Below are 14375 nucleotides of genomic sequence, written 5' to 3'. Positions count from 1 at the left end.
TAAAATAGCATCTCTCCAGTCTACAAACAGGGCTTACCCCCTCTGTAGATATTTACTCTGTAAATATATTATCTGGGTAATAAATAAATAAATAAATATTATGGATGTCTAAAGGAAAAGGACAAATAATTCATTATAGCTAACAACTACTATACAAGTAAGGCAAAATATTTACCGAACATAGAAATTGCATTTTTTAAGCAGAGCCAGTGAAACTGCAAAAAAATATGGTATAGATACCTATTTTCAAGAAAAAAGGCAAAGGAAAGTTAAAAAACATTTTGATGAATTAGCTGCTGATCACCGATTCCAAACAGAGAAGAAATATTTAAAATTGAGATTTTCAATTATGTACTAGACACATCAACAGCTTAATTAAATACACGTTTTACTGATATGAGTGCAGTCTGTCAAATATTTGATTTTCTAACATCAACATTTTTATTACATGTTGTGGAGCAACTTTATTACAAAACTGTGACGAATTCCAAAGAAAATATTCGGATATAATAGGCCCTACCTTTTCACTCCAATTTATTAATATTTACCACATAGTTTTACCTCAATTAACTCAAGCATGGACTGTTCACCAATTATATAAGGAAATAATGAGCAAATATAGAGTGCTAGAACGCGACCTAACGGAAGTATTTACAACAATGTTATTATTCTTTACAATTCCTGTCACTTCTGCAGCAGAAAAGTCTTTTAGCAAGTTAAAAATAATAAAAAATTATTTAAGAAATAGTATGGGCCAAACTCGAATCCGACATTTATCGTTAATAGCAATTGAAAACAAAACCGCATCAAGATTGGATTTAACCGAAGTCATTGATACTTTTGCGAAAACTAAAGCTAGGAAAAGATTGTAAATATAATTATTATTTAGTCAGTTGGTAGGTCCGACCTTTATATAATAAACCCTTGAATCTTTTCTATTTCATTTTATTGCCCAATACCTACACCAAGTATTAATTGTAATTTATGTTGTTACAGTTTAATATTTTTATTACCTGCCCGCAGTGCACAAAAAAGAGCTGATGATAAAGTAGCTTAGCATTTTTAAAGTATTTGTATATTTAATATTTCTACTTGATAAAACCTAACCAGTTTAAATAGCAGTGGGGTCCCATTTTTTGATTTGCTCCAGGGCCCTTGGTTACCTAACTACGCCACTGGTATGGCAATTCACACACGGTAAGCTTAAAGGCTAATTCACACATATAAGTTAATAAAACAAACTTTAGGGGCTTCACAAACAAATATCAAGTCGGTTAATATAATCTATCGACCTGGCGGTTGCCAACTGAAAATCCTCAGGTCTACCGTTGTAGGATCTTGTGGGGCAATCCTCCGTAATGTGTTTAATCGTCTGCTACACTCCGCAGTCGCAGTATGGTGATGGTTGTTTGCCCCATTTGTGCAGGAGGTATGCGCATCTGCCGTGTTGCGTTCTAATTCTTTTGAATGTGGACCAGGTTCTGCGCGGTAGGTCAAACCCTAGGGGCTTTTGGGTAATGCAGCGCATATTGTTGCCTTGTTGAGTGGTCCATTCTTGAGTCCGTGCATTGGTCAGGTTGAACTTTTCTTGCGTTGCGTACTTGACGTTTTAGTCGATGGATTTCTGGAGCAGAGACGAATGTGGTTAGCGTCCTCAATATCTTGATGTATTGGCAGGTTTCTATTTTCCATAATCTTTTTGAACTCTCGTGTAAGGGCATTTATCCATCGCAACTTTGGGGGTTGAATATGCCTAATACTGGGAGCCACTGCGTGGGGGTCGACTTAATGACACCAGCGATCATCCTAATGGTGTCATTCAGTTGGGCGTCCACCTTCTTTACGTGCGGACTCTTAGGCCACACTGGGACACAGTATTCAACTGTCGAGTAGACAAGTCCCAGAGAGGAGCAGCGTAGTGTGGAAGCCGATGCTCTCCAAGTGGTGCCACATAGCTTCTGGATTATGTTGTTCCTGGTTTTCAGCTTCTCAGCGGTTTTAGTTAGAAATTCTTTAATTGATAGTGTTCTATCGAGAGTCACTCCCAGGTATTTCGGTGTTTTGTTGTGGGTTAATTTGGTATCATCAAATCGTATGTTAAGCTCTTCTCTGGCTAGTTTGTTGTTGAGATGGAAGCAGCTGGCATCTGTTTTGGAAGCATTTGGTTGGAGTCTCCATTTGCGGAAATATGTACTCACTGTCTCCAAGTCTGCTGTTAGGATTTCCTCGGTTAGTTTGATTGAGTTACATCTTGTTGCGAGCACCTAGTCTTCGGCGTAACCGAACTTATTTGATATTGTTTCCGGCATATCCGCTATATACAAACTGAAGAGGAGCGGAGCGAGGACTGATCCCTGTGGCAAGCCATTATTAAATTTCTTTGGTGAGTTGATGTCGGTGCCCATTATTTGCAGGGTATTTTTCTGAATAGATTGCAGAGCATTGCCTCCTTCTATACGGTGTTATAAGCTGCTGAGAGGTCGATAAATGCAGCTGAGGTTTTAAGTTTTCGTTGGAAACTCGCTTCGATATAGGTGGTAAGTGCCAGAACCTGGTCTGCACAGCTTCGTTTTGACCGAAAGCCCGCCTGCTCAGCTGATACTGTCTCCAGGATCTCTGAGCTGATTCTATTGTGGATAAGTTTCTCCAGTAGTTTATAGGACACGGATATAGAGCGATTGGCCTGTAGCTTTTTGGGCTGTCAGTAGGTTTACCTGGTTTCAGTAAGGCTATTACCTTAGAGCGTTTGAATTCTGGTGGGACGTTGCCAGATTGCATAATGTCCATGAAAAACTTGGCGAACCAGAATTTGGTGTACTTGCCGCACTTGATTAGGAACTCGGGGTGGATATTGTCGAATCCTAGGGCCTTTCCCGCCGTGACATTATCTAGAGCCTTTGAAACTTCCTCGGTGGTGAAGGGGCGAGAGTGTTCCGTTTCCGTGGCTTCGGCTTTTAAGGCTTTAAGTTCTCTTTTTATCAGAGTGGTGTGTGCTCTATCCTTCGGTGCTCTGGCTGTTGCTACAATATGTGAGGCTACTTTATTTGGGCTAACGCCTATTGCTTGTCGATACTTTGGTTCTCCGCCTCCCAGCCTCCTCAGCAGTGCCCATGCCTGCCTGCTCGATATTTGAAAATTGAGGCTTTCGACGGTTTCAGTCCACTTTTGTTGGCGTGCAGCATTTAGGCTGTGGACTAGTTCATCCGCTATTTCCTGGTCACCGATTTCAAAGAAGGTTTGGTATAAAGTCTCAATGTTTTGAGACCATCCAGGCGCAAACAACAATCAAATTAAACGAAATAGCTGAGAACGTCTCATACGATAGTGTGGTCAATTTTAAGAGTTGCTTTATCCTTATCATTTTCAGCGAGCCTTAATTGAAACCAATTTTTAGCCGCCAGTTAATTTTTGTCAGTTATTTCGACAGAGATGTACTGCAAAGCTAAATTTTTCCATAGGGTGTTGTTTACAGTCCAGTTCGTTCCACGTAAGACGGAATTTTAAATTTTCATAATAATCACTATTGGTGCAACGCTAATTCGCATGTCGTACATTCTTTGCGATTTCAAGGGCTGTTTTTGGCAAATGTATGATGTAAAAATTTTGGAGACTTATTTGATAAGTTTACTTACAGTCACCCGCAAAAATACCTCGATGGTGGTATGAAAATTTCGTCATCATAAAGTCGTAAGTCCTAAGACTGATTGAACATTCACCTCCACTCTTTTCTATCCTGACCTAATCTTCACATTTCCTAAAAAACCCACATCCTTAACTATTTGCGAAAAGTAATCTAATCTAAGCCTACCTGTACCCCTCCTAACTCCCGTTTCTGCCTCTAATAAGTCTCTGACTAGACCTGCCTGAGAAGGTGTCCTACCAACCTATCTCGCCTATTTCTTATTGACTACCATAGAGTCCTCTGTTTTCCTATTCTTTCTAATACCTCTTCATTTCTAACCTTCTCTATCCATGGTATCCTCATTATTAGCCTGTAACACTACATTTTGAACGCTTCTAACCTTTTCTTTTCCGACGCGTCCACCGTCCATGTTTTGCAACCGTACAGCGCCGTGCTCCAAACATACATCTTTAACAATCTTTTTCAAATTTCTAAATTAACCGTTCGCAAGCATAGAAACTATTTCTTTTTATTAAAGACGACTCGACCCTGCGCTATTCTCTGCTTTATATCTCTACCACTTCTTCCGTCCTGATTTACCTGACTTCCCAAATACCTAAAATCAGCCACTTCTTCTAATTTTTAGTCTCCTATCTTTATATTCGCTCTTTTCCTACTTTTTCTTCCCTTGCATACCAGTATTTTTGTTTTACTTTTATTTATTTTCAAACATTACTGTTTAGTAATTACCGCTTACATTTTATTTAAAGCTATCTCCAACTTTCCTTGCTAGATGCTAATACTGCTATATCATGTGCAAATCTAGTCATTAATCTTTTGCCCCTGTATATCTATCCCTACAATTGTACTGTCTGTAATGATGTTGATCACGTCTTAGATGTATAGATAAAAAAGTAGCGGCGACAGTGTGCATCCCTGTCTGATACCCTTCCTAATGTTTATTTCTCTACGTTGCAGCTCCACCTCTATAACAGCCTGTTGCTCGTTATGCAAACTAAGTATCACTCTTCTATCTCTGTAACTGTAAGAATGGCATCCCCCGTTCCTATATTTCTTCTAAACCCAAATTGACCTTCCCGTAGTAGTTCTTCCGCCCTTTTTTCCANTTTTTGTATAACTGCTTTAATCAGAAAAACTATTTTTCTAATTTTCTGTTATACTCACATCTTGTTTAATAGCAGATTCTTGGTCAACACATTCAATAAATAGATACCAGTAAAAGTAATTGGCTAAGGTAAAGTTTTTACACGCCCTCCTTATAAGGAACGACGCCAAATCCATTGGTTCTTCTTCTTCTCTATAATCACTTTGCAACGTCTCTGTATTGCCAGATTCAGAGTTAAAACAAGTATTTTGATTTAAATTTTCATTTGAGCCGACGTTTGAATCAAAATAGAGAGACACATTAGCACTAGATTGACCCATGTTTTCAGAGGCAGATTTAATCACAGGTTGCTCACTTGTCAACGTACTAGAAGTACTCTCTTTACTGTCTTTTTTTTCCAAATATGGATAATCTTTTTCGTCGCTTGTAAAAGGGGTACCTCTGTCTGGAGCAATCCTTTTATAAGCTTAAAGTACGACAGATTTTATAAGTTTATCCTTATCAACAGGTTTAAAAGCATAACAAAATAAAAAAAAAATAAAAATTTAATATACTCATAAGAGAAAGCAGAAAAGATGACACGTTTTTACTCATGTAGAATTATGTTTAAAGTTAAAGCACCAAATGTTACACATTTTCCAGACATCTTATATGTATGAATGAATAACAAAAAAAATTGTGTGGTTTTATGAAACCACGATGCAAGTGAAACTTTTCGGATTGTAAGCATTTAACTGTAAATTTTCGGCAAATTATTCGATTTAGGGTATTAAAATTAAAATAGCGTTCTTAATCTTAATGATTGAAAAATATAAATGATAATGGGAAATCAATAGTAGACAAGACAACTACAAATTGTAATTTCAATCTGCATATGAGAATAGGGAATATATAATAAATACAATCATTCAGATGATTTAAATGATTGAATCATTTTGAACTTCAGTTATTCTATCAATAATTTCATCTTCGCTTTGACTTTCACTGTCTATAAATGTAATTGTCATGTACTTGCACGCACGAGTGAGAATATAAATACTACACGGTTAGCTCATGCGAGCCAACGACGCCGCCACATTGACCTTGGCTGCTCTGCCGAGCGCGTTTCAGTTTTACCCGTACGCCGCGGCCGGCTGTAATGCGACATGCGATAGATGGACGAAAAGATTTGACGATGTAATAAAAATTTCACTTTAATAATATTATTTAACTTACCCTCTTTTACATCTTCAAAATTTTCGTATTTCAACGCTTGCACTAACTGTAGCAAATATAACAATAAATCTTCATCAGGTGCTTGCTGCAGACGTGAAACTGCATATTTTCTAACTGAGGGATGAGTGAAATTAGGACTAAGTAATTCTAAAGCGTCTTCAACGTCCATTGGTGCCCAGAGTTCTAGCATTGATAATGCCTGGCGAACTTCGTTGTTTTGCGTCCAATTCACGCATTTCAAAAACTTTGTTAAAGCCTTCTTCTGATTACTGAGATAAAACCGAAACTTCCACACATTATCCTGTTCTTCATTCGTTAATAATTTGGTTGCAGGATAAGAAACTATACTGTTTAACATATCCCTAACAGTGGCATTAGGTTTAGCGTCTTTATCAGACAAACCACTCCTTAGAGACCTTGCCAACTTGTGGTGCTTACTTNTTGATACTTTTGCGAAAACTAAAGCTAGGAAAAGATTGTAAATATAATTATTATTTAGTCAGTTGGTAGGTCCGACCTTTATATAATAAACCCTTGAATCTTTTCTATTTCATTTTATTGCCCAATACCTACACCAAGTATTAATTGTAATTTATGTTGTTACAGTTTAATATTTTTATTACCTGCCCGCAGTGCACAAAAAAGAGCTGATGATAAAGTAGCTTAGCATTTTTAAAGTATTTGTATATTTAATATTTCTACTTGATAAAACCTAACCAGTTTAAATAGCAGTGGGGTCCCATTTTTTGATTTGCTCCAGGGCCCTTGGTTACCTAACTACGCCACTGGTATGGCAATTCACACACGGTAAGCTTAAAGGCTAATTCACACATATAAGTTAATAAAACAAACTTTAGGGGCTTCACAAACAAATATCAAGTCGGTTAATATAATCTATCGACCTGGCGGTTGCCAACTGAAAATCCTCAGGTCTACCGTTGTAGGATCTTGTGGGGCAATCCTCCGTAATGTGTTTAATCGTCTGCTACACTCCGCAGTCGCAGTATGGTGATGGTTGTTTGCCCCATTTGTGCAGGAGGTATGCGCATCTGCCGTGTTGCGTTCTAATTCTTTTGAATGTGGACCAGGTTCTGCGCGGTAGGTCAAACCCTAGGGGCTTTTGGGTAATGCAGCGCATATTGTTGCCTTGTTGAGTGGTCCATTCTTGAGTCCGTGCATTGGTCAGGTTGAACTTTTCTTGCGTTGCGTACTTGACGTTTTAGTCGATGGATTTCTGGAGCAGAGACGAATGTGGTTAGCGTCCTCAATATCTTGATGTATTGGCAGGTTTCTATTTTCCATAATCTTTTTGAACTCTCGTGTAAGGGCATTTATCCATCGCAACTTTGGGGGTTGAATATGCCTAATACTGGGAGCCACTGCGTGGGGGTCGACTTAATGACACCAGCGATCATCCTAATGGTGTCATTCAGTTGGGCGTCCACCTTCTTTACGTGCGGACTCTTAGGCCACACTGGGACACAGTATTCAACTGTCGAGTAGACAAGTCCCAGAGAGGAGCAGCGTAGTGTGGAAGCCGATGCTCTCCAAGTGGTGCCACATAGCTTCTGGATTATGTTGTTCCTGGTTTTCAGCTTCTCAGCGGTTTTAGTTAGAAATTCTTTAATTGATAGTGTTCTATCGAGAGTCACTCCCAGGTATTTCGGTGTTTTGTTGTGGGTTAATTTGGTATCATCAAATCGTATGTTAAGCTCTTCTCTGGCTAGTTTGTTGTTGAGATGGAAGCAGCTGGCATCTGTTTTGGAAGCATTTGGTTGGAGTCTCCATTTGCGGAAATATGTACTCACTGTCTCCAAGTCTGCTGTTAGGATTTCCTCGGTTAGTTTGATTGAGTTACATCTTGTTGCGAGCACCTAGTCTTCGGCGTAACCGAACTTATTTGATATTGTTTCCGGCATATCCGCTATATACAAACTGAAGAGGAGCGGAGCGAGGACTGATCCCTGTGGCAAGCCATTATTAAATTTCTTTGGTGAGTTGATGTCGGTGCCCATTATTTGCAGGGTATTTTTCTGAATAGATTGCAGAGCATTGCCTCCTTCTATACGGTGTTATAAGCTGCTGAGAGGTCGATAAATGCAGCTGAGGTTTTAAGTTTTCGTTGGAAACTCGCTTCGATATAGGTGGTAAGTGCCAGAACCTGGTCTGCACAGCTTCGTTTTGACCGAAAGCCCGCCTGCTCAGCTGATACTGTCTCCAGGATCTCTGAGCTGATTCTATTGTGGATAAGTTTCTCCAGTAGTTTATAGGACACGGATATAGAGCGATTGGCCTGTAGCTTTTTGGGCTGTCAGTAGGTTTACCTGGTTTCAGTAAGGCTATTACCTTAGAGCGTTTGAATTCTGGTGGGACGTTGCCAGATTGCATAATGTCCATGAAAAACTTGGCGAACCAGAATTTGGTGTACTTGCCGCACTTGATTAGGAACTCGGGGTGGATATTGTCGAATCCTAGGGCCTTTCCCGCCGTGACATTATCTAGAGCCTTTGAAACTTCCTCGGTGGTGAAGGGGCGAGAGTGTTCCGTTTCCGTGGCTTCGGCTTTTAAGGCTTTAAGTTCTCTTTTTATCAGAGTGGTGTGTGCTCTATCCTTCGGTGCTCTGGCTGTTGCTACAATATGTGAGGCTACTTTATTTGGGCTAACGCCTATTGCTTGTCGATACTTTGGTTCTCCGCCTCCCAGCCTCCTCAGCAGTGCCCATGCCTGCCTGCTCGATATTTGAAAATTGAGGCTTTCGACGGTTTCAGTCCACTTTTGTTGGCGTGCAGCATTTAGGCTGTGGACTAGTTCATCCGCTATTTCCTGGTCACCGATTTCAAAGAAGGTTTGGTATAAAGTCTCAATGTTTTGAGACCATCCAGGCGCAAACAACAATCAAATTAAACGAAATAGCTGAGAACGTCTCATACGATAGTGTGGTCAATTTTAAGAGTTGCTTTATCCTTATCATTTTCAGCGAGCCTTAATTGAAACCAATTTTTAGCCGCCAGTTAATTTTTGTCAGTTATTTCGACAGAGATGTACTGCAAAGCTAAATTTTTCCATAGGGTGTTGTTTACAGTCCAGTTCGTTCCACGTAAGACGGAATTTTAAATTTTCATAATAATCACTATTGGTGCAACGCTAATTCGCATGTCGTACATTCTTTGCGATTTCAAGGGCTGTTTTTGGCAAATGTATGATGTAAAAATTTTGGAGACTTATTTGATAAGTTTACTTACAGTCACCCGCAAAAATACCTCGATGGTGGTATGAAAATTTCGTCATCATAAAGTCGTAAGTCCTAAGACTGATTGAACATTCACCTCCACTCTTTTCTATCCTGACCTAATCTTCACATTTCCTAAAAAACCCACATCCTTAACTATTTGCGAAAAGTAATCTAATCTAAGCCTACCTGTACCCCTCCTAACTCCCGTTTCTGCCTCTAATAAGTCTCTGACTAGACCTGCCTGAGAAGGTGTCCTACCAACCTATCTCGCCTATTTCTTATTGACTACCATAGAGTCCTCTGTTTTCCTATTCTTTCTAATACCTCTTCATTTCTAACCTTCTCTATCCATGGTATCCTCATTATTAGCCTGTAACACTACATTTTGAACGCTTCTAACCTTTTCTTTTCCGACGCGTCCACCGTCCATGTTTTGCAACCGTACAGCGCCGTGCTCCAAACATACATCTTTAACAATCTTTTTCAAATTTCTAAATTAACCGTTCGCAAGCATAGAAACTATTTCTTTTTATTAAAGACGACTCGACCCTGCGCTATTCTCTGCTTTATATCTCTACCACTTCTTCCGTCCTGATTTACCTGACTTCCCAAATACCTAAAATCAGCCACTTCTTCTAATTTTTAGTCTCCTATCTTTATATTCGCTCTTTTCCTACTTTTTCTTCCCTTGCATACCAGTATTTTTGTTTTACTTTTATTTATTTTTATACAATACTGTTTTGTCAATACCGCTCCATTTTATTTAAAGCTATCTCTAACTCCTCCTTGCTAGATGCTAATACTGCTTTTACCCCTGTATATCTATCCCTACAGTTGTACTGTCTTTAATGATGTTGATCGCGTCTTTGATGTATAGATTGAAAAAAAAAACAATGTACATCCTTGTCTGACTCCCCTATATATGAAAATTTGCCTTAATAAAGTCACAATTATCTAGATAATGCTCATCTACCGACTAATGTTTACGTAATTTACATTTTTCTTGCTTTTATGTTTGTATATTTATGTAATTCTGCCTGTAACGTACTTATTTAATTTATTTAGTGTAGTACTAAATTGTTTCGTCGCTGTTTCTTCCTCTAGTTCAATCAAAAAGTTAATGTCAAAGAGGGTAATAAAGTGTTTATTGGATTATAGAACCGAAACCAACGTTTCGATTCTTGTTGTATATGTTTATCTTAGACGTTCGATAATCAACAATATTTACAATTTCAATTCATAGAGTTCGAACTTTCTGAAAGTTGTCAATACCGGCTTCGGATTGTAAATTGTTGTGATTTTTTTATAAATAAATTTTTCCTTAACCACCCTGCTTTACTCACCATGCGGTTACCTATTGCATCTAGTTAAATCTTCCAGAGCTCGGCACTTATTTCTGTTGCACCCTGCTGCATAGGTGTTTCAAAAATACAAAAGAAATAGAACACCGATGGTGCTGTAAGTAACAGCTGATTGAATACTGCGTTACAATGTCGCATTTTCCTGCATGCTCCTACCGGACTGGCCGTTGTCTGTATTTTTAAATAAGTACGTTTTTCTCGAAAATGTGGACTTTCGGACCATCAAACATTTACTTAATTTTCTTGTTTTATAGTATCCTGCAACTTCCTTATAAACTCAACAAAAAAAGATATAATAAAGATAATATAATCATTTTGCCACATGTATGTAGGCAACACAACATACATAATGGCAAAGAAGACTCGGTTTCTTCACGGCATGTACTGGATCATTCTAGAAACACGATCAACCTCTATAAATAGTTGTCGCAAGAATGTAGTAGTATGAGACAAACAGTTCGAGGCGATACAAAACGAAAAAGAAGGAGCCAAGAAGTGAAAAAGTGTTCATATAGTGGTGAATTGACAACTGATTAATAATAGAAGTGTTAATTGGACAGCAAATATATTGTTAAACTGAATCTACCACAACTTTTGTAAATGCCTATACAGCGCATAGAAACCTGATATTAAATAAAGAATATCTAGACTACTGAGAATGAATTGCTCATCATCGAACAAAAATCATTTATTATTCCTAACGTTAAATGGTAATCATTTTAATAATTAGTATTTAAGTGTTTCTGAATAGTATACAAGAAATGAAAACTGCTAATATGTTTTTCATAAGAACATAAAAATGGTAAAATACGTAAAATTCAAGTATGTTAGTCTGAAGTTATTAATGCACCCAACAAAGCTTAACTCCAGAAGTAGTTATATATTCCATTAGCCTTATTGTGTAGGAAGTAGATACCTGCCGTAATGGAATTTCGTTCAAATTTAAGTTAACATAAACGGAAGTAAATGAAACTTCTCTCATCGGAGATTATTAATGATGTTCACAAGAGATGAAAAGAAATTTCCACTCAATCAAAATTTCAAAACCTATTAGCATTGTATTAAAATATTCAAGACTAACTTTAAAATACCGAGGCCAAATTGAAATAAATATTAATTGATGCGAAATCAAAAATTTATTTACAGTTACTGTGCAGAATTCGTAGAACTCGTGCAGATCGCCCATCCTTATAAACATGCACAAAGAATCAACCAGAACTGAACGATTATGCTAATTGCTGATACCTTTACAAACTGACGTCCTCTTATTATTATTAGACAATTTAGAAAAACTTTTAAAAAGCACATTTGTATTGAAAAAACAGCTTTTATTTTGAAATATGTACTTTATTTCAAAATCTAAAACAAGGTAAATACAATCTATCAATTAACTATATAGAGATTTTGCATCTTTTATTTATTTTGCAAGAATTTATAGATGAAAACACCTTTAAGGTCAGTATTTCGCCTTTCGCTGTAACCGTCCTGAGAAAGCAAAAGAAAATTGATGACATTAATTGTAGGTATCTACTGTAATTGTAGGTATCTACTGTAAGCATGCATTTTTAGCAATAGGTTCTGAGATTACGACCAAAACTGTCAGGGATAGTTAATAATTACGGCAATTTAGTAAACAAAATTTTTAAATCGGAGCAATACAAACGAAAACACGGCCACAACCGTAACCTAAAAATCCTAAGCAATTAAATAAAACATTATTAAACGTAATACATAAATTAAAAAAGAGAAGGAACGTCGGCAAGGAATGAACTCCGGTACCACTTGTACGACATACATCCATAGGAAACTACTGAGCTATTTCGTTTGCTTCTTCTGAAGTTTGATCGACAAACATGATCAAAGCATATGTACTGTCGAAAGCAGTTACTATATAACTACAATATCTTATAGAACGGCAAATTAAGACTGGACAAGGTCAGACGACAGCAGATGGTATAAAGTATTATTAGTTAAAAAAAAAACAAAGACCTAGCCTAATATAATCTAACCTAATGAATTAAAAGGGGTGTGGCGCACTAAGCTATTTCTATTAGTATTACAAAATTCGATAATGTCCAAAAAATGTATCGCTTGTTTGGACGCAATTATTTCCATAGGCTGGCAAACCGCGGTAAAAAACGACCAGAAACTCTAAAGCTTATATGTACTTACTTTAATGTCTAATAAAACACTAACTAAAAGAAGAAATTACTTTTTATTTATTTAATTTATTATATAAAGATAAATACTATCACACATTTGTACATCACAATTAGTAAAAAAATTATTACAATACAAAATGTTTAAATCACTTTCTCCAATATTGGGCGAATTTATGAAGCTGTTCCACCAAGGCTGCCATTACCGCAGTTACGGACAAATCAATTAAATTCTGCATATAATGAACAGCTTCTTCATCACTCAAGTCCAAACGTAATTTATCTTGCACCTTTCGAACAGCCTTATCAGGTTCTAAAGCTATATCTGGTACACTCGCATCCACCATCAAAGAAAACAAGTTTAACATTAAATTAGCATGCCTAAAAAATAATATAGAGATATTTACACATATACTCGTCAATTTCTTAATTAATTATAACAAACTAACATACCTCCGAAGATGCAGGAATGCTGTATAGCATTGTTTCCGAAATTCTTGGTAGTGCTCTGAACTAATTCCACCCATACCTTCTACCATCTCTTTACTCAATTTCATAGGAGGAGGTAATGGCTTGGGATCTCGCCCCAAAATGTAACCAAAGTCAATATGAAACAATTTTCCAGATTCTGTTAAGAGAAGATTATCCAGGTGCCTATCTCCAACACCCAGTAAATAGGTAATTACACAGTAACCTGCACACGACCTGACATAAGTATCCATGATCTCAGGTGCAATACCATACGGACCATTTTCCTGAGGATGGTATTTTCTAAAAAAGTTATGGATGCTACCTGCAATACAATTTTTTCCCATTAACACATTTATAATAGTATTATAAATCCTGGAATTACAAATTTTAGCGTGATTTTATTCGACAATTAAATATGAATTAATTTGAAAATATTATATATATATTCACCTTCTTTTGCTAGTGCCTCAGCCACAGTTACAGAATCGATATATTGCAAGAAACCATGTTTGGCACTCGTTGCCAAAACCCTATAAGGCGTCAACTTTAAATCCAAATTTTCTTTTCTAAGTAGCTTATCCATTAAAGTGATCATCTGTAAAATGAGCTGGTCTTGTCTCAAATCGTCGCCGTGCTTAAAAATTGCGACGTACTCAGCATTATTGGTTGTCACAAAATGCAACTTGGAAGGCATTAAAGCAGAGTTGAAAAGACTAGCTTTTTCTGAAAGGATCCCTTTAATGTACACCTCTGGATCTAGTGGAAATGGAAACGGCTCAAAATTTGCAAAGTTAAATTTAAAGGCGTTCGGATCAGCCAGTAACTGTTGCAATTTTGACATTTTCTTCGCCCTATTTCCACCTTCACTAATCACAGTTTTAACAAGCATCACGAGGCTATTGATGAATTTTTGCTGACTAGCCAAATAATCCTTTGTTTTCTGATAATCTGCTCCACCTTTACTGAGAGTCAGACAAAATGTTTTCATCACAGTTAAGTACATTTTACGAAAAATAACCTACAAACAACTTTATATTCACAACAAAATAAGTACTTATACTAGAACTAATAATAAGCGCTATTCTACATTTAAGAAAAGGTAAGTATAATTGTTTATTTTATACTAAATTCATTATTCACTTCAATTAGGAACTTCTAATATATTTCTGATACTTTTTTTTTTTTTTTT

General features: G+C 37.1%; 2 protein-coding genes across 2 annotated transcripts in view; both read right to left on the bottom strand.

The window, feature by feature from the left end:
* Positions 1-4749: 4749 nt before the first annotated feature.
* Positions 4750-6397, bottom strand: LOC112905412 (phosphatidylinositol 3-kinase catalytic subunit type 3-like). The gene is made up of 2 exons (XM_025977779.1): positions 5964-6397; positions 4750-5214 (listed from the first exon to the last, which is right to left on the bottom strand). The coding sequence occupies exons 1-2, from the start codon at positions 6319-6321 to the stop codon at positions 4787-4789; spliced, it is 786 nt and encodes a 261-aa protein (XP_025833564.1). The 5' UTR covers positions 6322-6397; the 3' UTR covers positions 4750-4786.
* A 6355-nt stretch (positions 6398-12752) lies between these two features.
* LOC108737618 (phosphatidylinositol 3-kinase catalytic subunit type 3) overlaps positions 12753-14375 on the bottom strand; it is a 4913-nt gene continuing 3290 nt past the window's right edge. The window contains exons 7-9 of the mRNA XM_025977790.1: positions 13637-14204; positions 13169-13508; positions 12753-13096 (exon numbers count right to left, since the gene is read on the bottom strand). Of these exons, the coding sequence (XP_025833575.1) occupies positions 12865-13096; positions 13169-13508; positions 13637-14204 (1140 nt within the window). The 3' untranslated portion in view covers positions 12753-12864. The remainder of the gene's footprint in view (positions 13097-13168; positions 13509-13636; positions 14205-14375) is intronic.

The sequence above is a fragment of the Agrilus planipennis genome, unplaced genomic scaffold, assembly GCF_000699045.2.
Source record: "Agrilus planipennis isolate EAB-ADULT unplaced genomic scaffold, Apla_2.0 scaffold87, whole genome shotgun sequence".
NCBI classification, from domain to species: Eukaryota; Metazoa; Arthropoda; class Insecta; order Coleoptera; family Buprestidae; genus Agrilus; species Agrilus planipennis.
Note: the sequence above shows the minus strand (reverse complement) of the source record. Positions and strands in the feature narration are given on the sequence as shown.